Genomic DNA, 22,431 nt, shown 5'->3' with positions numbered 1-22,431 from the left:
AATGTTTGTTAGAGATAAAGAAACGTTCTGAATTGGGACTCCGGTGTGCATACAGTACTCACACCATTATAAAAATTGCATTACAGTGTATGTTTTATAGCATACATTTGACATTCACTTATTGACAGAGCTACTTCTGTTCAACTTGGGAGTATAAAGATTTTTATAAGCATAGATTAGCATGAACAATTAAAGATGGCATCAAATGTTTGTGTGTGTTTGCTGGTTTAAGGAAACTGTATGCAGTGTGATAGTTCATTCATAAAATTAGAAATAATTCAAACAGGTTTTGGAAGCTTCCCAAGTCGAATAGAAAAGCGAAGGAGAGGTTTCCTATCTTATATTGTTGCCAAGTTACATTTGAAGTTGCTCAGGGAAAAGTGGGGATATAGACAAATATGTTTGAGCAATTAGTGCTATTTTTTATAGTTCTTCCATTCTTGACGGTTACTACTTCAGCAAAAACACTTTTGACCCTGTGGCTTTAAGCTGGTTGCATAATATTTATCCAATATATAGTAGCAAAGAGATACATTTTTAAAACAGTCAGGCATAAGGAAAGTTAGAAAATATACCTACATATGAAACCTACTATCGTTAAACTATATAATTAAAAACGAAAGCTCACCGATCTTATGAAAACTAGGCTGTGAAAATCTTAAAGCTCTTACTAAGTTTGGAAATTAAAAATGAAAACAGATCTGTTTCTGAGCATTTTTCTTTTTATCTACGTGTAGTATATGGGGTGTAGTTTCTCTTTTGTCCAGAAGGTGGCAGTGTAATATCAACTGCCTGTGATCCCTATACTGGCTAGAGAATTGGTATTTCTCCCGTATCTGTGATATGTTTGTATTGTTACCTTTATGAATACTTAAAATATAGTACAAATACCACTGCTTTTATTCGTTATCTTATTTAGAAGTTGCGTGACTGAGTTGGTTTATATGCATTTAATCGTTAAGACTCAAGTTTAGTCAGAAGGAAATGGGCAAATAAACCCTCTGCTTGGTATATTTTTAAGTCTCCTTCTGTGTTGAGTCTGTTTGTTTTTATTCCAGGGTACATATTATTGAAGTTTTCTTTTCCAAGACTAGCACCTAATAACTATCTTGTCTAATATATCAGTTAATACCAGTTAAATGAAACATGTTATTAAGAAAGTGACAGTAATTAGGAGATCGCTGTTTGTTTTTGATTTTTGTGGGTATTTTTTTCCCCCTTCTTTCTTTTTTTCTTTTGAGGGTGGAACAGTGAAAAAATAATTCAAAACCTCTTGATCAGAAGAGCTCCAGTGACTCTTCTTCCCTCCCTCATTTCAAGCAGGAGGATGCTTTTTCTTCTTAACATTCTCCCCCAGCACTCTGAATTAGAGATTTATTTGCAACGAAAAATCAATTAGTCCTAAATTTATTCATGGATTTCAGGTCCAGCGATCAATGCAAGTCCACTCAGTGGGCTCAAGGGGACCCAGTTCATCCCAGTTAATGTGTCTGAAGGGGAATTACCATTGATGCTGTTTTTTTCCCTTTAGGTCAGAGATCAGATCTCGCTGTCACGGACTGCGGCAAGCAGGAATGACTTCACCCTGCAGCTACCCAGACTGCACCTGGAGACCTTTGCGATGGAGGGGCTCAAGGGCGGGCCAGAGGTGGTAGCGTGCCAGGTTAGAGTCTAAATAACATTGTTTGCTCCTGAGACGTGTGGAAAAATAAATTGCACTAACTGGAGAGAATGAAAGCCTCCAAGTATTGTGAATAACCCAAAGGAGATGCAAATAATTTCTCTTAATTTTTCTTCCACCGTGGAACACTATTTCTCAAATAATTGTTTTTCTTTTTTTTTTTCCCTCTCACAGTCTCGAAATAGCCTATTAAATAATCCAGAAAAGTTATTATTATTTTTTTTTACCAAGGAAAAATACGTGTTTTACAGCTAAGTACAGTATGTAAAGAACATGCTTTCCTGTCAGCAGAGGACAATAAGACACTAGGCTGTTATCTCTCTAAGCTCGTCTCAATTTGTAGCTCTTATTGTTTTAAAATAAATCACTTTCAGTAAAATTATCAGGAGAGATATTTGAAAATTTTCAATGTTAATTCCAGAGTAGAGCCAACATTTCTTATGTGGCAATGTAATGTAAGCAACTGTGGAACCAAACTGTCTTTGGCATTGAGGAGCATTTATTTACCCTTAATTTTTAGTTTTAACAGACAGTGTGATATGTGCAAACTGGGTTATTTCATTTATAAAACTCCCAAGTACCAAATTGTGAAACCCCAAGTAACTTTAAGATAAACTTAATAAAGAAAATCTTTTCAAAAATATACTCATTTTCAGATGCTACAGATTCTTTGTAATCGAGGCTCCTACTGGGTTATTGTGAGCATTTTTTTTTCCTTAGGGTTAAGACAGTTTTTTAATTGGACAAAACAAAATTCGATATGTGCTTTATTCACCTTTTAATGCCTAATGCCTTTATTAGAGAAACCTATCAACATCATGTAAACTGTAGGAAGCTTGATATTTCAAAAGAGCTTGTTCTGATTCAATAGCAGTCCAGATTTTTCAGTGTATCTAAAAGAGAAATATCTCCTAAAACTCAGTTTCTGTTTCACATTTTGAGGTTTAAAGTAAACTTCATCATTCTTTAGTTTATGACCCCGTGAAATTTTAATTTTGTACAAAATTAATGTCAGTGCAAGTGGGGCTATGTTAATTTTTTTCTACTTGCTCCATACCCTAATTTAATTTGTTATTAGTACCCAAATTAATGCTTTACAAAGAAAGAATACTCATTTCTCTCATTAGATTATCCACTAATGTATTTAAAATAAATATGTGATGTAAAACTCAGCATAAAATATTTTTATTTTCAGTTACAGGCTAGAATACTGTACTGTTATTTAGCACAAGATTAAGATGTACATTTTAAATTTGATTACCATTATTTATGAATTCATTGTAACCACAAATACAATGCAATCTGAGATTTTTCTAGTGACTGTAAAATAATCCTTTACTTGGTTATCTTGATTCAGAATCTCAGAGGGCTTAGTACTCGTCATAATTCACAAATAAAGACTTCCCCAAACCATGGATTTGGGTGATTTGGAAAGAGACTGATCCTCAGAATACCATATTTTGGCGGCAAAGCACAAGCTCTCTTTGGTCCTGATGTCAGTGAATAGCAAGAAGGAAATGGAGAGACGCCTATTTCAAACTGCTGTCTTTCCAAGTTCTAATAAAAATACTTCTGTGCATCTCTAATACCTAAACACTTGGGCACATTTTGCACTGACATGTTGTGATGTACACTGCAGGTTAGTTGTCCATATTGTACTTTAGTATTGCATGCAGAGAAGAACACATGATTTGGATCATAATATTTTTTTTACACAGACACACAAACGCAGACAGACACACAGACGCACGCACAGAATTGGTGATAGGCTTTGGAGTACTCAGAGAAGAAAGGCTCTGTAGTGTCAATGACCTTAATTTTAATAAGAACAGCTGCCATTTCAGTGAGCATTTACTATGGAGGTTGTATCATGCTTAGTTCTTTATATACGTCATGTTTAACTTTCACAATGGACCTGTCCGAAATGGTGTTATATGTCACATGACAGATGGCATCGTTTCTATTTTATAACTGAAAAACAGCAACTACAACAGGGACCGCTCCTCAGATCAACACCAAGTAAGTGCCAGGGCCCAGAGCTGAATTCAAGCAGAGCTGTGTTTGACTGCACAGCCTGAACCGGGAAAATCTGATACTAGAAGACAATCTAGACACGGTGTTAAATGGTAGCATACAGCCTTTGAGATGTATAGTGGGATTTTCCTTCCATCTGCAAAAGGCACATTATGTCTCTGTGTAAGATGCCAGTCATGGTTTATGCTGTGTTGTGGACAAATTCACAGGTAAAAAATTTTGTTTCCATGTGACAGGCTAATGTTAGGGCACACTACTTTCCCCCTTTTTGCAATCTATGAATATGTATAGTTATGCTCAGTGGGACTCCGTATTTAGGAATTCAGTATTTGTTTCACTTTATAGTCTGTGCGCCTAAGTGGACTGTTTAGAGAGCACATGTCCTTTGATTATGTTGAGGAGAGGGTCGCTGTGTGGGACATGGCAGGGGATGACCATTTGGCCAACCCAGGCCACTATCATCTGGAGCCATGGGAGCTGCCACTGTCCGTCTTTCCCAGCATGGGAAGCTTGGTTACAGGTCTACCGCTGGATGGAGGAAAAACCATGAGCATGCGTGAAGGGGCGAAGAGAATCACCCTTTCTCTCCAGACCTGGAAGCCCAGGTGACTGGTGCACTCCTACAGCAGAAAACCCAGTTCAGAAAAATGTAGTCTCTGAGCTCTGCTAGTTTTTAGCTTCAGTTCTCTCGGAAAAGCATAGTCTTACCAATTTCTTGGGCTTGGAGGAGGACTGAACTAGGCAATGCATGTAAAATAGAGAACATTTAGGACTGCACGCGTAATGGGGCCCTTGTCAAGATGAAGTTCGCAACAGAAGCTTGTTTTCATTACTTTTAAGGGTGTGTGTGTGTGTGTGTGTGTGTGTGTGTGTGTATTTTGAGGAATGGTTATTTAGGATGTTTTTCTCTGTATCTTTCCATTTGGTTCTTTTACTCTTCCTTGTTTACTGTTTCTTCCAAAGCTTTAAATAATTTTGATGAAGAGCCACATTAGTTCCCTATTTACTTCTTCATGTTACTTGATGTTCCCGTGAGGCCACGTCTCCAATGAAACCCTTTGTCTAAGCTCCTTTGGCTGGTCTGGAACTATTATTACCTGTTCTTGTATCTCTTGTATCTCTTGTATCTCCCAATTATTAGTCTACTAGGAAAAAATTAAAACACCTAGATTAGACAAGTTAGCTTTAGCTGAAAAGTCCAGTACAACGTGAACGCAGAGAACTTTTTTGCAAAAAATATTCATCCCACATTTTATAAAGGTAGTACCTGTTACTTGTTATCTTATACTTCGAGTTGTTTTTCCCCCAATGAGAAGGCTATGCGATGCATTTAATATCCGGCAGTTATTAGCAGGTATGTGATAAATGTTTGCGTCTCTACCCCCATTCAATAACACACAACAAAGAGCAGTATCAAGAGTTAACATGTGCTGAGTACTTTTGCTGTACCAGTTACTTCGCTAAGCGCTTTACATTTACTATCTCCCCTCGTCCCCACAACAGCCACATGAATAAGTGCTCTGATTTTATCTGTTTTATAAAGGAAGGAGCTAAAGTTTATTGAGATTCAGTAAATTGCTAAAGATTACCTATCCAGTGAATAGGGTCCATTCAAGCCTTTAATCTTGCCTTTCTGTCTTTTGTAAACCATGGTTTGTGTGCGTGTGTGTGCGTGTGTGCACGCTTTAAGATGGTCAAGAGGGGCAAAGGTAGGGGATGTCTGTAGAATACAGTTTCTTTGGTGAGGACATAGTGGAGAGAACAGAAATCCAGAAGAAGCCTAACTGGGCAAGTTACTTACATTGGGTACTTCAGCCTCTTCATCTGTGACACCGAGATCACGGAAGTCTGCAAATCATCGTGTCACTGGGATGATTCAATGAGTCAACACATCTAAAGTTCTCCGAGGGACAGGACATTGTAAACACTCGGCGTCTGTTAGCTGTCCATGGACAGGAACTCCTCGCTGTTTTGTTCACTGTGGCATGATTTCTTTTTTGGATAAAAAATAAGTGGAACGGTTGTATCTAAGGTTATGCCCCTTCTCAGGCTTTGATACACATTCCCCACTTTTCCCAGGAAAAGACTTCCAGGTTACCCGAAGTGACTGACTTCTCTTAGTCCTTTAGTTTCCTCCTTAAAGTATGGGTCTTTATTTTCCATTACTAAGGGGAAGTGTTACCTTCTTACAGTTTAGATCTTCCCTTTCAGATGGCCATTCTTAGTCGGTTCTTAATTTACAGAGTTCAGCCCAAGAGTCTCCATGGGGAGGTAGGGGGGCATATTGTGTGACTGCTGTTTGTTTCGCAGATACTGTTTTTCATTTATTTCTGGGTGCATAATGCTGCTTTGAATGTTGGAGGTTATTAGAAATCTGACCTTTTTTGGTAAGTGGGATCATTTTAGTAATAAGGTATCAAAAAGGTTTGGACGTTTATCTAAAGTTGTTGTATCTACGAGAGTTTGTGCGACTCTCTTTAAATTCAAATCAAAACATCTTTTAAGTTAAAAAACATAAAATGATTTTAAACTTTAGGTTGTGGGATCAAATAGAATGTTGAAATGCTACCTTCTTCAAAGGTTAGAAGGTACTGTCCAGAGAAGAGAAGAGCTGTTTGTTAGGGAAAGACAATTAACTGGAAAAATCATATAGTTCATCTGAGAATAAATGCATTATGATGAAAAGTGCCACCTTCCTTCTCACCTGTCTGCTTGAGGGCTGTAGTCCATAGTTCCACAGAATATAAATTGTGCCAACGAAACCTTTGAATAACCTAGGTTTGAGGCCTAACTTGCAGATGAATGTAAAAATTAGTGTCTGCTTTTTCTGTTGATACCAGGGAGAGTAAATGGCATTTTCTGAGGTAGTTGTAAGAATATTGTCTGAGGTGAGTTGTCAGAATAACATTTTTGTTATTTGTTACGGAAAAGTTTAGAATTCTAGTGGTGCCAGGGTGGCTCAGTCAGTTAAGCATCCGACTCTTGATTTCAGCTGACGTCATGATGTCAGGGTTGTGAGATCAAGCCTTGCATCAGGCTCTGCCTTGGGCTTGGAGCCTGCTTAAGACTTTTCCTCTTCCTCTCTCTCAAAAAAAAAAAAAAAAAATTAGAATTTTACTCTGAAGTTTGAATAATGTGCCAGTAGACATTAAATTTCTTCAAAATCTCCTGGTAGAACTGTAAGCAATGCTAAGTGAGAAAAAATAGAATGTTAAGATGTTCATGTGTACAGAGGACTCATTTTTTAAGGTTGTGTTACAAATTGGGATAACAATTATTAAATAATTAAGTAATTGGATTTAAATATTGGTTGTAGTCATTGTGAATTAAGCCTCGAGGTCCTTGATCTGTATCTTCTAAGATTTTCATTCTTGATGACCAGGAAAATGTAGTAGTATGTCCATCATTATTAGAGCAGTTTGCTATCATCACTTGTCTTCTGACGCCCCCCCCCCCCCCTTCCTCCTTGCTTCCCTTCTTCTGCATCTTTGATCTGCACTTAGCTTTGGGGGCTGTAAGGGTGGTAGTTGTGTGGGGGAGGGTAATGCATCAATCAGAATTCTAGGGCAGATTCGATGTATGCTTTGTTTGTTTTTTTGGTCCATATATTTTACCAGGTGATATACACTACCATTCTTTTCTTTGTCTTTATACTTTGTTTTTAAAGATGTATTCTAAAAATAGGTATTTTTTTTTAAAGATTTTATTTATTTATTTGACAGAGAGAAATCACAAGTAGATGGAGAGGCAGGCAGAGAGAGAGGGAAGCAGGCTCCCTGCTGAGCAGAGAACCCGATGCGGGACTCGATCCCAGGACCCTGAGATCATGACCTGAGCCGAAGGCAGTGGCTTAACCCACTGAGCCACCCAGGCGCCCCGGTATTTTTTTTTAAACTGTTATTGTTAAAACACAGTCTTGGGCACTAACTAAGATTTCTAAAATAAATGTCTATAAAAGGAGTTATAGGGGTGCCTGGGTAGCTTAGATGGTTAAGCATCCAACTTGATTTCCACTCAGGTCATGATCTCGGGGTTGTGGGATCGAGCTCCATATCAGGCTTTGGCCTCAGTGGGGAGTCTGCTTGAGAACTAGCTCTCCCCCTCTCCTCTGCCCCCCTTCCCACTCTCCCCCCAAAAGCTAGGAGTTATAGAAACTTCTTTTTAAAATATTTAGCAGATGAGACATTTTACATCTTCCATCATGGATTTTTTTTTTTTTTTTTTTTTTTTTTTTTTTTTTTGGGTTGGTGGTAGTCTGAAACCACGGAAATTTTTTGGTCATTGTTGGGACTTTTATCATTGCCTTTGCCTTTTGAAAATGATGGGATGACAGATGAGGACAAGGAAATGCATAAAGCTTCTGCTACAGAGAATCTCATACTGAGGAATCTTGTAACTCCTTACTCCTTAACTCAGCTGAAAATATTCATGAATTAGTCCTTCTGGGCCTGATCTGGTATCAGTGATCTGAACTGATGCTAAGTAAAATCTGATTCTTTACAAACTCAGCAGGATTCATGAAGTCTTTTTTCCAGTTTTGTTTTTAATCATTTCTTCCCTTGTTTATTCTAAGGAAGAATAATTAGGAAGAGATAAAATCATAGGGGAGTCAGTATGCCAGAAGTCAGAAGAGGCAGCTTTATTGGAAAGTAATAGAGCTGGCCATTGGACAGATGGAGCCCTTCCCCTATAGATACAAATTGCACAGGTAGTTGGAATTGTCATTATTTTATCCGATGTTTTTTTTGCAAGGAATGCACTGTTGTCCTTTCTTGTGAAGGACGAATAGGCTGGAAGTGCTCCTGGCATTCCAGGCTAGAATCACTATTTTCTGTGAGCTCTCGGCCCTCAGCTCTTCGGGTGCGTCAGCTTCTCTCCTGTGACACAGAGGTGATGACACCGGCCCCGCTGCGTCCTGGGGCAGTCCAGAAGGTCACAGGACGTCCTTGAAAGAAGTGTGAAGATTAAACCGCACTAATAGATATTTACAAAACTGTTTTCCTTTGAATATTTGGCCTATAATGTTCCTTGATCAGGTGTGCGCTCGCTTAGGTTTCAACTTCTGGTGGAGATTTTTGTCCTTCTAAAAACAAGCAAGGCAATCAGATCATAGGGAAGCTGGCAACCATGAGCCCGCAGTTTCTGTCCGTCCTTGAGTTTGCTGGAAACAGCATGTTGATCAGAATGGGAATTACTTAACGGGAAGTAATGGGAATTACTTTCTCTCTTTGGAAGAGAGAAAAAAATTCTGTTTGCGTGGAAAGAGGCGAGCAGCTTCCTGTTGGAGAAAGCCTATGCGGAGAGTCAGGACGCGGGGATTGAAGCCCGGACTGTACGTTCCGCGTGGAGCCCCCACTTCCTGTGCAGACGCTCTTCGCTCGGAGGGTGGTGGGGAGCGCAGATGGCATGACGCGCATGCGCGGGGCTTTTTCCGCTGTAAAATGCTGTCAGTATCGCGTGTGTGGGACTGAACTGCAGACGGGCCCGGGGGCAGGACGAGGGACTTAGGTACATCCAGGAATGTTTTAGCGTTTCAGCTCTTGGAGGTTTTTGTCCGAAGATTTGTTCAATGCAGCGTTCACTCTAGTAACCGAGCACAGTGTTCACAATTTTAGTGTTCCCTCGCATTTCAGTAGAAAGCCATGGTGAGCACTCCTATTCGAATAATTATTATACAAAGTAATTAAGGAATTACTAGTGTTTTCATATTTTTTTGAACTCTGTGGCGTTTATTAACACCATTTTTTTTTAAGAGGGGCTTCGAATCCCATCTCTGAAATGGTGACAGTAGAAAATACTGTGAAATGTTTCAGACACATTAGTCAAAAACAAACAGAACCACCAAACATGAAAGTACAGAGGGTTTTTTTTTTTTTTTTTTTTTGGCTACAACGTTGAGCTACAACATTAGCTCAAGGCAGAAAAGCTGCAAAGTGATATGAACATAATTTCTTTGTCATTAATGTTAAGAGGCAAAGACTGAATCCCAAACCTGACCCTTCCTCTATCTTTCTTTTCTCATTTTTGCAGCCTATTTAAGTATAACCTCACTAGATAATGCCTCTTACTACTTATTATTGAGAGACCGAAGCCTGTGAGCACTTGAACTTTCAAGTACTGCCACAGAACTGCTCTTCATTTTAGCTACTTGGACAAAAAACAGTGTTTGATGGACTGACTAGGTGAAGACCTGGAAAAGGAAGGGTTATCTACAAATTGAGTGAGTTTATTATGGCTTAGTGATTTGCTGATTGATTTCATTTGCTGTCAGTCGAGGCTCTCTTAATGTCAGTTTTCTTTGCATAATGCCTAGAAATAAAGACTGATGAAGTTCTTCAGATTGATGCCGCTTATATAAACTGACCCTGATTTGCCCTATTTTACATGACAATTTAAATGACGGCACTTAGAGGAAAATACAGCAATGAATATGCAACTTAAGGATTAAGGGAAATGCAGTGAATCATTCAGTCTAAAACTAGGTACAAAAGTAATTTCTGGTAATAATTCCACAGATGCCTTAAGTTTTATTAAACAGACTGTTATTACTTTGAAGTGTGTGTATGTGTGTGTGAGAGAGAGAGAGAGAAAAGAAATGGGGGAGGGTGTTGAATTGAAAAAGAACTGAAAGTGATCCTAAATCTTTTCAAATTACGGTAAATCTTCCTCTCCCCACTTATTTAAACTTGGAGTTAATCAGAATCACAGTGTAAAAAGTGTTTTATTTGAGGTTGCATAAATGCTGTAATTTAAGTAACCAATGAAATGTAGGGTGAGTAATTTTGAAGCTTTTAAATGCTTTTTGTCGGTTTCAGAACCTTCTAGTAATAGCAGATGTAGCTTCCATCCTCCCCCCATTCCCCCAAATGGCCACAAGTCTCAACATACAGGCTAAAAAGAGGCCTAACTTTCAGGCGGCAGACTAACTTAAGAAGTAACCCAATGAGGAAAACATGAAATGCTGACATTTTCACTCCTTTTCTGAGTGAGGGCTCTTTAACTCACACTTTCCCCTTTTCTCTGGGGAGTAGATGATACCACTTCACTGTACAGGGCACTGTTTTATTTAGAGTATGGTTTATAGTTCATATTAGCTAATGTGAACCTGACTTGGTGTAACTTCATGAAGATCGGAAGGAGGACACAGTGGCGCCTGAGTAGCCCCGTCGGGTGAGCATCTGACTCTCCATCTCAGCTCAGGTCTTGATCTCAGGGTTGTGAGTTCAAGTCCCACATTGGGCTCCATGCTGGGTGTGGAGCCTACTTTTGAAAAAAAAAAAGAAAAGGAGGATCTAGAAAACAAGTCTATGAAGGGGGTTCTGCTTGTGGGATGGGGGCTTTGCAAACTGACACTGAGGCCTAAATGGAATCTGTGACATATTTTTTTTTTTTTTAAAGATTTTATTTATTTATCAGAGAGGGGGGGTGGAGAGAGAGCACAGGCAGACAGAATAGCAGGCAGAGGCAGAGGGAGACGTGGGACTCGATCCCAGGACGCTGGGATCATGACCTGAGCCGAAGGCAGCTGCTTAACCAACTGAGCCACCCAGGTGTCCCGGAATCTGTGACATATTTAAAAGAGGCACATGTTCTATATTTGCGAATGAGGCTTAAGATGGCCATCGGGCCTTCGATCTTTGGTCGACTGTTACCTGATGGAATGGTTTGCCCACAAAATTTAAAGTCTAAAAGAAGAAACTCTATGTTTTCAATCTTTCTAAAATTTAGAAGGAAATTATGATGAAATGAAAACATGTATATGTGTAACTTTGTACATGTATTAAGTTATAGGACAAAATAGGAAAAAATAATTTATTAGCACACTGTCTTATGCAAAGCTGCCAAAAGATAGCAGGCATTAATATTGCTATTATTATCATTATTAGTTTTTTTAGAGAGAAAAAACATGTACGCTCATGAGCAGGGAGCCGTGGTGGGGGGGCAGTGGAGAGGGGTAGAGGAAGAGGGAGAGAGAGAATCTGAAGCAGTCTCCGTTCCCAATACGGAGCCCAACATGAGTCTCTATCTCACTACTCTGAGATGAAATCAAGAGTCAGACGCTTAACTGACTGAGCCACCCAGGCACCCCAGTCATGATTATTATTATCAAGACACTATGTGTGAGTTGAGAGATGTTACAATTCTTCATCAAGTGAAAAGGAATTCTTTGAAAGTTTTGCGTTTCTCATGTTCTTACCGAATTTATAATTACTGCAAATTAAGAGGTTAGGTGATTTCTTGTTAGCATTAAGCTGCAGATAAAACAATGACTGATAAAAGGTAAATTCAGGGTCTATTACAGATATTTTCCTTATTATGTCTTCGTGGTCAGCAGATCTTGAATGTTAACATCCATGACTAAGAGACAAATGATCACAGGTAAAACCTTAGTGAAAGAATTTGTTAATACAGAAGTTACCAGTTTATTAATATGAACATGAATGTCCACTTAGATTGCACTTAAAACACTTACTGTACAAGATAGTCATGTCCATCACATTTCTCTGATTATAGATTCATAGCAATCTGAATAATTACTTAAACATAAATCTTAAATCTTTAGATTTGCTAAGTGACAGTTTAAAAAAGAAATTTATATATAAACTAACAATACAAGCTAGAAATCTTTTGAAAAATCGCTCTCTGGCACATCAAATTTTATACACATGTGTATATATAGATCACTTTTGTTATCAAAAACATGGCACATGCAATAATATTCATTATAAGTATTTCATTATACTGAACACACCCAAGTTTCTTAATTTTTTTTTATTTATTTAAATTCAGTTAATCAGCATATAGTGTATTATTATTTTTAAAAAAGATTTACTTATTTATTTTAGAGAGAGAGGGAGCATGCCCCCCTTCCCCTGCTCTCGCTCTCAAAAAGTTTTTGATTTGATCTTGACATCCTGCCTTAATTTTTGCATGGTTGTAATAATTGGCAGGTTAGCTGGAAACTACGTGTGTGTGTATGTGCATGCCTGTGTTGATTTCTGGCTCCGTTGTAACTAGCAGAATATTGTGTCCGAATTTTACAATAAATTTAACAATAAATCGTTAAATAATTTATTAGAAGCATTGTGCTTGTCATATCTATGTACTCCAGTGAAATCATGACCGTATGAAAGTAAGTAGGGATAGCAACAATCCCAGATGATACATTTGTTTTTTTTTTTTTAATAACATGCAAGTAGTTTGTCATCCTTCAGGCCCACAACTCCAGTCTTAAACTCTGAGTTCCATCACTAAAGCCTGGAGACTGGAAGGTAAAAGCCCTGACCTGACCTAGTCTTGTGGGGACTCATGAGAAGAACTGACACGAGGCCCTGGACAGTCTCGGTTTCTCCCCCTTGGTGGGATTACTCCAGTGTTTTGCTGTAGAATGGAGTTGATTAGCAGGCGCTGGCCGAGATCCTGAGTTCGGGGCCCCTTCACATGTGGTCTATGCCCCATATTTCCCAAATCCCCAAACTCCCGAGCTCCAAAATACATCTGGTTCCAAGTTTTCAAATAAGGAATTATGGGAACCATACCAACATTGTGAAACAGATTCCACTCAAATAATGTGTATTATCGCTACAATGTAAGCTTTTTGTTTTTCTTATAATGAAGCACATTCAGTCTGTGGAATGGTTTTGGGATTTTTGTTTTGTTCTTTGAGGATAGTTGACACACAATGTTACATTAGTTTCAGGTGCAGGATTTAGTGTTTTGACAAGTTTACGCATTAAGCTGTGCTCACCATAGAGTAGCTACCATCCCTCAATCTGGAGTGGTGTTCTTGGGTGAAATTTAAATTTAATTTAACTATTCTCTCTTGTTGTTTACTTGAGGTCATACAGGAATGGCAAAGTAGTTTGTGCCACCTGGAAAACTCAAAGGGACTTCAGTTCTTGTATGCAAATCAGATATGACTCTAATAGACTCTATCTTGCTCATGTCTAATACCTGTTTGCAAACTATACATGCATCTCTGTTCCATGGGATTAGGAATCCCCTGGGACCTTCTCTTTGGGCCCCTCCCACTTTATTCCTGAAAGCATAAGGGATGAAATTCCTCGTCACATGACCTACTTATTCCTTTCACCTCTGACCATCTGTCCCCTACTGGATAAGGTAATGTAGAATCTTCAAGGGTCTGGAGGGGTCGGCTGTCCTCGTATCCAGGCAGTTGCTCTAGGTGAAGAGGGCAATGTCTGGGAGTCCGAGGATCTGGTTGTTTATAGCTCCAGTTTCTGGTAATCTACAGGAGGCTTAGGAACCAGAATGCTGTTTGGTTCAGTTTTCCACTTACACTAGAGGAGAAATAGAAATGTCATTTGAGCGTATTTAGAGATCAATGTAAACCAAGAAATTTGTTTGAGAAAAATAAAATGGCCAGCTTCTTGGTCATATACATTGGATATGGCTAATACCATTCAACCATGTACTGAGCACCTGTCAAGTTCAAGGCATTGTGCTGTGTTCTGGGATGCCAAGGGGACTTAAAAATCTTTTGGGGGAATGTAGAATTTAAGAGTGACATGAGATGGAAACATGATTGCTGTAGGAGAGGCTTAAATAAAGTACCATAACCTGGCCTTCAGAGATGCGTGAAATTTATTCTTCCAAATTAGGAGAGGATTAAGGGAGGTTTCATAGAGAAGATGGCATTTGGGGGGTGGGGCCTTGAAGGTTATGTAGCTAAAAATATCTTTTCCTATAAAATGCTTTTGTTAGGGGGCACCTGGGTGGCTCAGATGGTTAAGCATCTGCCTTCAGCTCAGGTCATGATGTCCAGGTCCTGGGATTGAGTCCTGTGTCGGCCGTCCTGCTCAGCAGGGAGTCTGCTTCTTCCTTTCCCTTCCCTCTACTCCTTCCCCTGCTTATGTTCTTTCTGTCTCTCAAATGAATAAACTATATATATATATATATGCATTTTAATGCTTTTGTTGGGAAATACAGTAGGGAAAACCTGGAGTGTGAATCCCAGCCACTAGATAGTGTGGCAGGAGTGAAATCTGTGGGACGGCCTCATCTTGATCTCATGACTGGTAGTTATATTTTTGAAAGATTTATTTATTTGCATTAGAGAGAGAGAGAGAGAGAAGCAAGCAAGTGGGGTGTGGGGTGAGAAAGTCAGAGAGAGAGAGAGAGGGAGAGAATCCCCAACCAGACTCCCCACTGAGCATGAAGCCCAACTCAGGGCTCCATCCTAGGGCCCCGGGATCATGACCTGAGCCAAAATCAGGAGTGGGATGCTTAACCAGCCACGCCACGCAGGTGCCCCTCATGATCGGTAATGTTCTTTTCAGCTACTGAAGTTCTGCAATACTGTGAATATGTTATGGTCTCTGTAGGATTTCATGGAAATCTTATTATTTGTTCCTTTGTAATGTACAGAAAGTGAATTCATGTCTTTAGTCGAATACCAGAAAGTGCCTTAGAACCAATTTGTCCTTAAAGCAATGTAACGATAATTTCTTTCTGGAGATAGAGTTTAACATACTTCACTGAATTTTGGTATCGAGTAGAGATTGTAGGGATTATTGAAGTATTTGATAAACTCGACTGAAGCATGTAGATTTTCAAACCATATCTGATATATCAGAATCAGAATGGAATCGTGGTAATAAAAGAATTAGCTCTAAATAAAGGCCTAAGGTATTTTCTTTCTTTTTCTCTTGACTAATTTGCCTTTCTTTGGGTATATTGAATTTTTTTTCGTATTGAATTTAATTAAACCACAAACAAGTGCATCAAATTCTTATAATTCCAGTGAAATGACTTTTTAGCACCTCTGTGCAAATTAACGTAAAGATACCAACTATAGGTGTCCTTTGCCGAGATTCATAATTAAGGCTGACAGTCTTATGTGAGAAGAGGAAAGATGAGGCATTCACTGTTGTGTGCCTATGTGTATGCATTTTCTCTGTATGTGGAAGGGTAGCTTAGATCAATTGCACTCTCTGGAAGTTGTTTGTTTTGAGATAATGGACTGAGCAGTTTTCTTTGGTCGTGATCAACTAGCTCTCAGCCCTGTGAGCCACTTATTTCTGTAACTTTTCTCCTTGTATTAACACCACTCCTTTAAGGAAATTGACATACTGAATCCCCAAAAGAGTACAACAAGGCTGTGTTTTTGCTATACTACCATATTTGATGAAAGCGGCTGGATCTTTGCAGGTTGCTTGTGAAACAGACAAATGGGAAGTGCTGGTTATCACTGCTCCGTCTCCCAAAAGTGTAAATCAGAAAGAGATTATTGAAATACAAAGTGCCCTTTGTTAAGCCCCAAATATCTTTTGAAGAAGATAAGTAGGCACTCTCAGTATGGTCCCCATTATTACTGAAATTGAGAGTCTCACACACTCTACAACGAAAAACCATGCCGATATTACATGTTGTTAATTGAATCAAGCTGGACGAGTATGTAGGGGACTTCTGCTCTGTACCCAGCCCTGTGCTTGACAGAAGGTTGGGTGACCGAGGAGGGTTGTGCAGTCAGAGAGGATTTACAAAACAGAACCTCAGAACACAAGAGGGATAAAACAAGCACTTACATGGGATCCCATTTGCCAGCAGTCTTCGGAAAGTGTAAAGGCAGGGAAAGAGTCTCAGTGCATCACTAGTCTTGTTTTATATTCTTCTCCTCCAATTTTTTTTTTTTTTTTTAAATAAGAAGAGCCATTTGGCTTTTGGGGGGAGATAATTTACTCGATTTATGTTTTATCTACTCAGTTTCAATATGAAATTTAAACATGTATTATTTCCCCAACTTAAATGTGCATCAGGATGTACCATTCCTCTCTTAATACACAGCTGAATGGCTGTACATTACCCTTAAAATAAGATTCAAACTTCTCGTCTTGCCCTTGGGCTGTTCATGATCTGGACCTTGCCTCTTTTCAACTATATGTTCTAACATTCTGTCTTTCAGTCCCTGAGTGTAGAGCAGTACTGACCTTTTTGCTGTAGCTTGAGCACACCGAGCATAGTCCCATTTCTGAGGCTTGGAGCGTATTGGTCCCTTTAATTGGCATGCCTTATGCCAAGTCTTCATGAGGTTTGCTCCTTCATTCATTCATGGCTTTGCTTAAGTGTCAAATGATGGAAGCCTTCTCTTGTCACTAACCAAAGTAGCCACCCTCCTCTCTTCATACTTCACGGCCTTGACCCTGTTTAATTTTCTTTGATAGTAGGTGACCAAATATATTAGTCTATTACCTGTCTTTCACTAGAATGTAAGACCCATGAGTGCAGGGGAGGGTCTTTAACTGCTGCATCCTCAGCACCTAGAACATAGTTAAGTGCTTAGAAGTACTTGGTGAATATGTTAATGAATGAACCGAGATTTTCTCTATTGCGGCCTTTGTAAGAGGTAGAACTGTGTGTGTGTGTATTAAGGAGAACAGCAAGGAGTTTGGAGTTAGATGGACCTCTGATTCCCAGTTGTGCCACTTATTAGCAATGTGCTCTTAAGAAACTTAGTTATGGACTCTGAGCCTCAGTAGCTTTATGGGCAAATTGTGCTAAATAAGTCCTAAATTGCAAGTACAGGGTAAAGATTAGAGATTATACATTTTGCCACAGAAAACAAGACTGTGTTCAGATTTGTATATATATTGTTTAGGATAGCTAGAAAATGCCTTTCTTTTGTGTTGAGGAATCTAAATCACCGTCACACGTGTATCTATTACTTAAAATAAGGAGTGAATAGTAGTCCGAATAACTCTGGTCTCTGAGGGCTGTAAGTGCATATAAACATTTCTGCGTGTCAGTGCCCGATGTTATGGTTTTGACATTTGGACAAAGCTAGGCTGCCTGCATCACAGCTCACACCGTCACAATTGAATCCAAAAATCTATCTGCACACTCATACCATACTGTCCTACCTCTATGTCAATAACATCTAAGCAGCCCAATAATCCCCATTATAAAACTACCAGTGATGTCAACACACAGTAGGTGCTCAAGAATGGTAACTGTAATAAGTTACTTTTTTCCTGAAGGAGAGCTAAAGTCATGAGGTTAAGCTTCTTCACAGTTTCCTATGACTCACAATTCATTCTGTGTTATCCAATAACTAAACTACTCTCAATTTATCAATCTTTGTTAATAAACCCAGTGAAAGTTGTATAATTTAGCATATGTTGGACATTTGGTATGTTGCTTAAATTGTTAAGTCCTAAAGCAAGGTAATTTATTATTATTAATTATTATTACTATTATTATTCTTTTTATTTTTAAAGATTTTATTTATTTATTTGACAGACAGAGATCACAAGTAGTCAGAGAGGCAGGCAGAGAGAGAGGAAGGGAAGCAGGTTCCCCACTGAGCAGAGAGCCTGATGCAGGGCTCAATCCCAGGACCCTGGGATCATGACCTAAGCAGAAGGCAGAGGCTTTAACCCACTGAGCCACCCAGGCACCCCTATTATTATTATTATTATTATTAACCTAGAAGTATCTTTTGAGAAACTCATTTCTTTTAGAATTTTTTTTTAACATTACTGTTCTTTTTTATGACTTCATGTCCATATGCAGGAATTTCCAGGAGAAACTTTTTTCTCAGTCCTTGATTATTTTGGTGATCTCTTTCCCATATTTGTGTAGGAAACCAATGTTCCTGCTTATCCCTCTGGTCTTTCTTTATGATAAACTTTAGCATAATAAAAGCAGTAATCACCATCAGGCTAGAAGCTGCATTTAGCTTCAAGATTGGCTTTGATTCTGTTCTGGTTGGAAATAACATATTTGAAAGAGAATTGTTCTTGTTCTTGGCACATTGAAGTTGTATATGCCATGGTTGAGTGGAGGCCAGCAGAAAGTTTAGAGTCTAAACACGATATAAAGAAAACATCACTTAAAAAAAAAATCTGCTGCAGGAGTATTCTGCAACTCTGCTGAATATGGTTTCCCTTGAGGCTCCTTCTCATACCTGAAAAGCTACTATATTTACATCCTTCAAAGTAGTGCCAGTAAAAATTTTGAGTGATGGCATAAGTCAGGTCCAGGGCCATTTCAAATGGCAAAAAGGGGGAAAATGAACTCTGATATTCTCTTTTTCCTTTATAAAATAACACCAATAAAAACATACCTGCATCTACACACTACAGCATCAAGTCAATTCATGCTATTTTGTCTTCAGTTGAACTTGATTAAGAAGGTTGTATATTTGCAACAAAATGTTTTCTTCTAACTTACAGTCCTTATCATTGTCACTGTCATTACTCTAAAGCATTCCGGTGTCTGTAGGTACGTTGCAGTGAATATCAAGTTACACGTGTTTTTAACCGTGCCCTGTACTAAAGAAATAAAAGCACCTAATCTTAAGTGGTAGCAGGGACCCAGACCAGTCTCTAAAGGAAACATAGTAATTCTAGTACACAGGCAAAACCCCCTATGACATCTTGGGTCAAAAGTGGGCTGTCCGGGAATGGGAAAACATCTTGTATGAGAAATAGAGGGGGAAAAACTTGATTCACCAAAATCCTAGTTTCTATGTAGAGAAAAGGTCATTTTTCTGCCAGGTAACTTCCCAGATATGACAAGATAAAAGCCTTCCCTAGTTGTAGCCAGTAAAATGGGAATTAAAAATAACTTCTTAGTTATATTTATATTCCTTCCATGCCTATGTTTACTGTGCATAGATCTCATAGAGAATGAGGATGTATGACCCAGAAGAGCTCATTCTTTGTGGGTAGGATTTGGGGTATTTTGGTGGTTGGAAGTCTTCTAATGTCCATCACTGGTAACATCAGAGCCTCAAGTCAGGCAGCTGGGAGCTGTACAACACACTGCCATTTTACATATATGAGTCAATGAAACACACTAGAAGTTGTTTTTCCAAATTGTGTCATTTTCAAAATAACCTATTGTATGAATGATAGAAGATTTTCTTTAATTTGTAAGCTTAATTTAATTTTTTTTCTCATTAAAATAATCTCATGGCCTTCTTTCAAATTACATTTTTCTAAAATTCAAAGAGGTTTTTGGGGGTAGTGTAGATATTATGTGACATATTAGGACAGAATAGAGACTCATGAATTTGTTGCAAGTGTTTATTGAACCCATATTCTATAGATAGAAGTAAAGGCTCAAGAAAATGTCATCTGAAGTTCCTTTACTTGAAATAAATATTTCCATTATGTAAGGAAAAACTAGTTGTCCCGAGTCAGTGTGATATAATAATTATTGAATTTGGGAACTTCAAGAATCCTGGTTTCACAGCAAAATTCAAGAGGGGCTTTGTTTTTATACCCTTTCCATCAGGAGACAAGAGATCCTGGGTTGAATCGACAGTTAAATGAATGCTGTGATAGACTAGCTGTGCATTTTTGAAACTTGGAAAGCCTAGATTAATTCTGCTGCTCTTACTGAGAAATTTGGTATAATAGACAGCCCCAAACAAGCCAAATAAAACGCTAAACCCCAAATTTAAAGCAACCTCAGAAACTTGCAACACATGGAAGGAGCCCTGGCTCTGGAATTGAACGGACGTGAATTTGAACCCCAGTGCCATTCTTTATTAGTGAGGAGACCTTGGGTAAGGTACTTAGCATACCTGAACCTTGGTTTCCTAATTGTAGAGATAACGTGTCTCACGGAGTCCTGGCCAGAATTAGAAGAGTACATAAAGCTCACGTTGTGATGTTTGGCACATAGTCACTGCGGTTGCCAGCACTAGGGGCCAGGCAAGCCTTGCAGTGTGGGAACTACAAAGGAAGCAAGAACACCTTTGGGCCCAGATTGGAGCAAACCTAGACTTTATGGACTGTCCTCCATCCCAACTCATTTGGTGATTCCTGGTGGTAGGGAGGGTGGGAGCCTACCTCCCTCATTGGCCCCAATTTTAGGGCAGATGTGGGGTTGACTTCCAGTGGAGAAGAGAGCTGGGGACAGAGGCCCCTCAGATTGCCTTGATTCCTTTGGGGCCACAGCTGTACTCCGGCCCCAGAACAGCTGGCATTGCTGTGACAGGGAGCAAATGGACACAGGTGTCTGCCGTCCTCTCAGGTTGTCTTGCTCACGTGACTCCATAAAGGAGTCTTTGGGAGTTATAGGCAAAGGACTGGTTAAGATATAAAAAGATGTAGTCTGAGACTTTGGCAGATAAGCAGATACCATTTAAAAGTTTTGGAAGCAGTTTTGTTCTTCTCTCATGTGTTTCTACAATATGTGTAGATATGTAATTAAATTTATGTATCTCCCCCATTTTAATTAAACAGGAGCAGACTATATATGTGCATAGGGACTTTGCTTCCCTTTGCTTTTTTTACCTTTTTATTTTGAAATAATTATAGATTCACAAGACGTTGCAAAAATAGTATCCTTCATCCGGTTTCCTCTAATGTTACATCCTACGTAACTTTAGTACACTATCAAAACTAGAAGATGGACATCAGTGTGTGTGTGTGTGTGTGTGTGTAGAGTTCTTTGACTTTTTTTTTTTTTAAAGATTTTATTTATTTATTTGACACAGAGAGAGAGAAAGCACAAGGAAGCCAAGCGGCAGGCAGAGGGAGAGGGAAGAGCAGGCTCTCCGCTGCCCATTGCAGGGCTCTCTCCCAGGACACTGGTATCATGACCTGAGCCGAAGGCAGACGCTTAACTGGCTGAGCTACCCAGGCGCCCTGGGTTCTATGACATTTTATTGCAGATGTGTGTTTGTATAGTCACCACCACACTCAAGATACATGACTGTGGCATCGCCACAAAGATCTCCATCAGCTAACCATTTTTCTAGACATTTCGCATGCCCCTCCGCCCCACCCCGAATCATTCCCTAACCCCTTGGAACCATTAAATGCTTTTTGTCTCTATAATTCTGTCAATGATAAATAAATGAAATCCTACAGGATGTGATCTTTTGAGATTGTCTTTTTTCCCCCACTCAGCATAATACCCTTGAGATCCATCTACATTGCTGTCGTCGTGTCTATCAATAGTTTGTTCCTTTATATTGTTACACCAGTAGCCATGGTATGGATGTTTCACAATTTGTTTGGAACAGTTTGTGAAGAACAGTTTGATTGTTTCCAGTTTTGGGCTATTTTTTTTTCCAGTTTTGGGCTATTACCTATAAAGCTGTTACAAACATTCATGTACAGATTTTTGAATGAACAAAATTTTTAAAGATTTTATCTATTTATTTGTTATAGACAGACAGAGAGCACACAAACAGGGGGAGTGGTAGGCAGAGGGAGAAGCAGGCTCTCTACTGAACAGGGAGCCCGATGCGGGACTCCATCCCAGGACCCTGGGATCATGACCTGAGTGGAAGGCAGATGCTTAACTGACTGAGCCACCCAGATGTCCCTGAATAAATTTTTTTCTCTAGAAAAAAAGACCTAGGACTGTGGTTTCTGGGCCAAATGTAAGTGTATGCTTAATTTTTAAAGAAATTGCCTTGGGGCACCTGGGTGACTCAGTTGGTTGAGCGTCTGTCTTCGGCTTGGGTCATGATCCCAAAGTCCCGGGGATCAAGCCCTGCGTAGTGGGGAGTCTGCTTCCCCCTCTGTCCCTCAACCCTCTCTCTCTCTCTCACACACACACACACACACACACACACACATAATCTCTCTCTCTCTCTCTCTCAAATAAATAAATAAATAAATCTTTAAAAAAAAAAAAAAAGAAATTGTCAAACTGTTTTCTAGAGGGGCTGTACCATTTTTCATTCTTACCAGAATGTATGAGAATCATTTCTCTGCTTTTTCACCAGCTTT

The 22,431-nt window shown here is 39.2% G+C and overlaps 1 protein-coding gene across 8 annotated transcripts in view; it reads left to right on the top strand.

The window, feature by feature from the left end:
* Positions 1-22,431, top strand: part of CCDC171 (coiled-coil domain containing 171) — a 299,073-nt gene that overhangs the window by 223,383 nt on the left and 53,259 nt on the right. For all 8 annotated transcript variants that reach the window (XM_059141859.1, XM_059141862.1, XM_059141860.1 and 5 more), the window contains one exon: positions 1,532-1,663. In XM_059141859.1, the coding sequence (XP_058997842.1) occupies positions 1,532-1,663 (132 nt within the window). The remainder of the gene's footprint in view (positions 1-1,531; positions 1,664-22,431) is intronic.

This window comes from Mustela lutreola, chromosome 12, assembly GCF_030435805.1.
Source record: "Mustela lutreola isolate mMusLut2 chromosome 12, mMusLut2.pri, whole genome shotgun sequence".
NCBI lineage: Eukaryota > Metazoa > Chordata > Mammalia > Carnivora > Mustelidae > Mustela > Mustela lutreola.
Note: the sequence above shows the minus strand (reverse complement) of the source record. Positions and strands in the feature narration are given on the sequence as shown.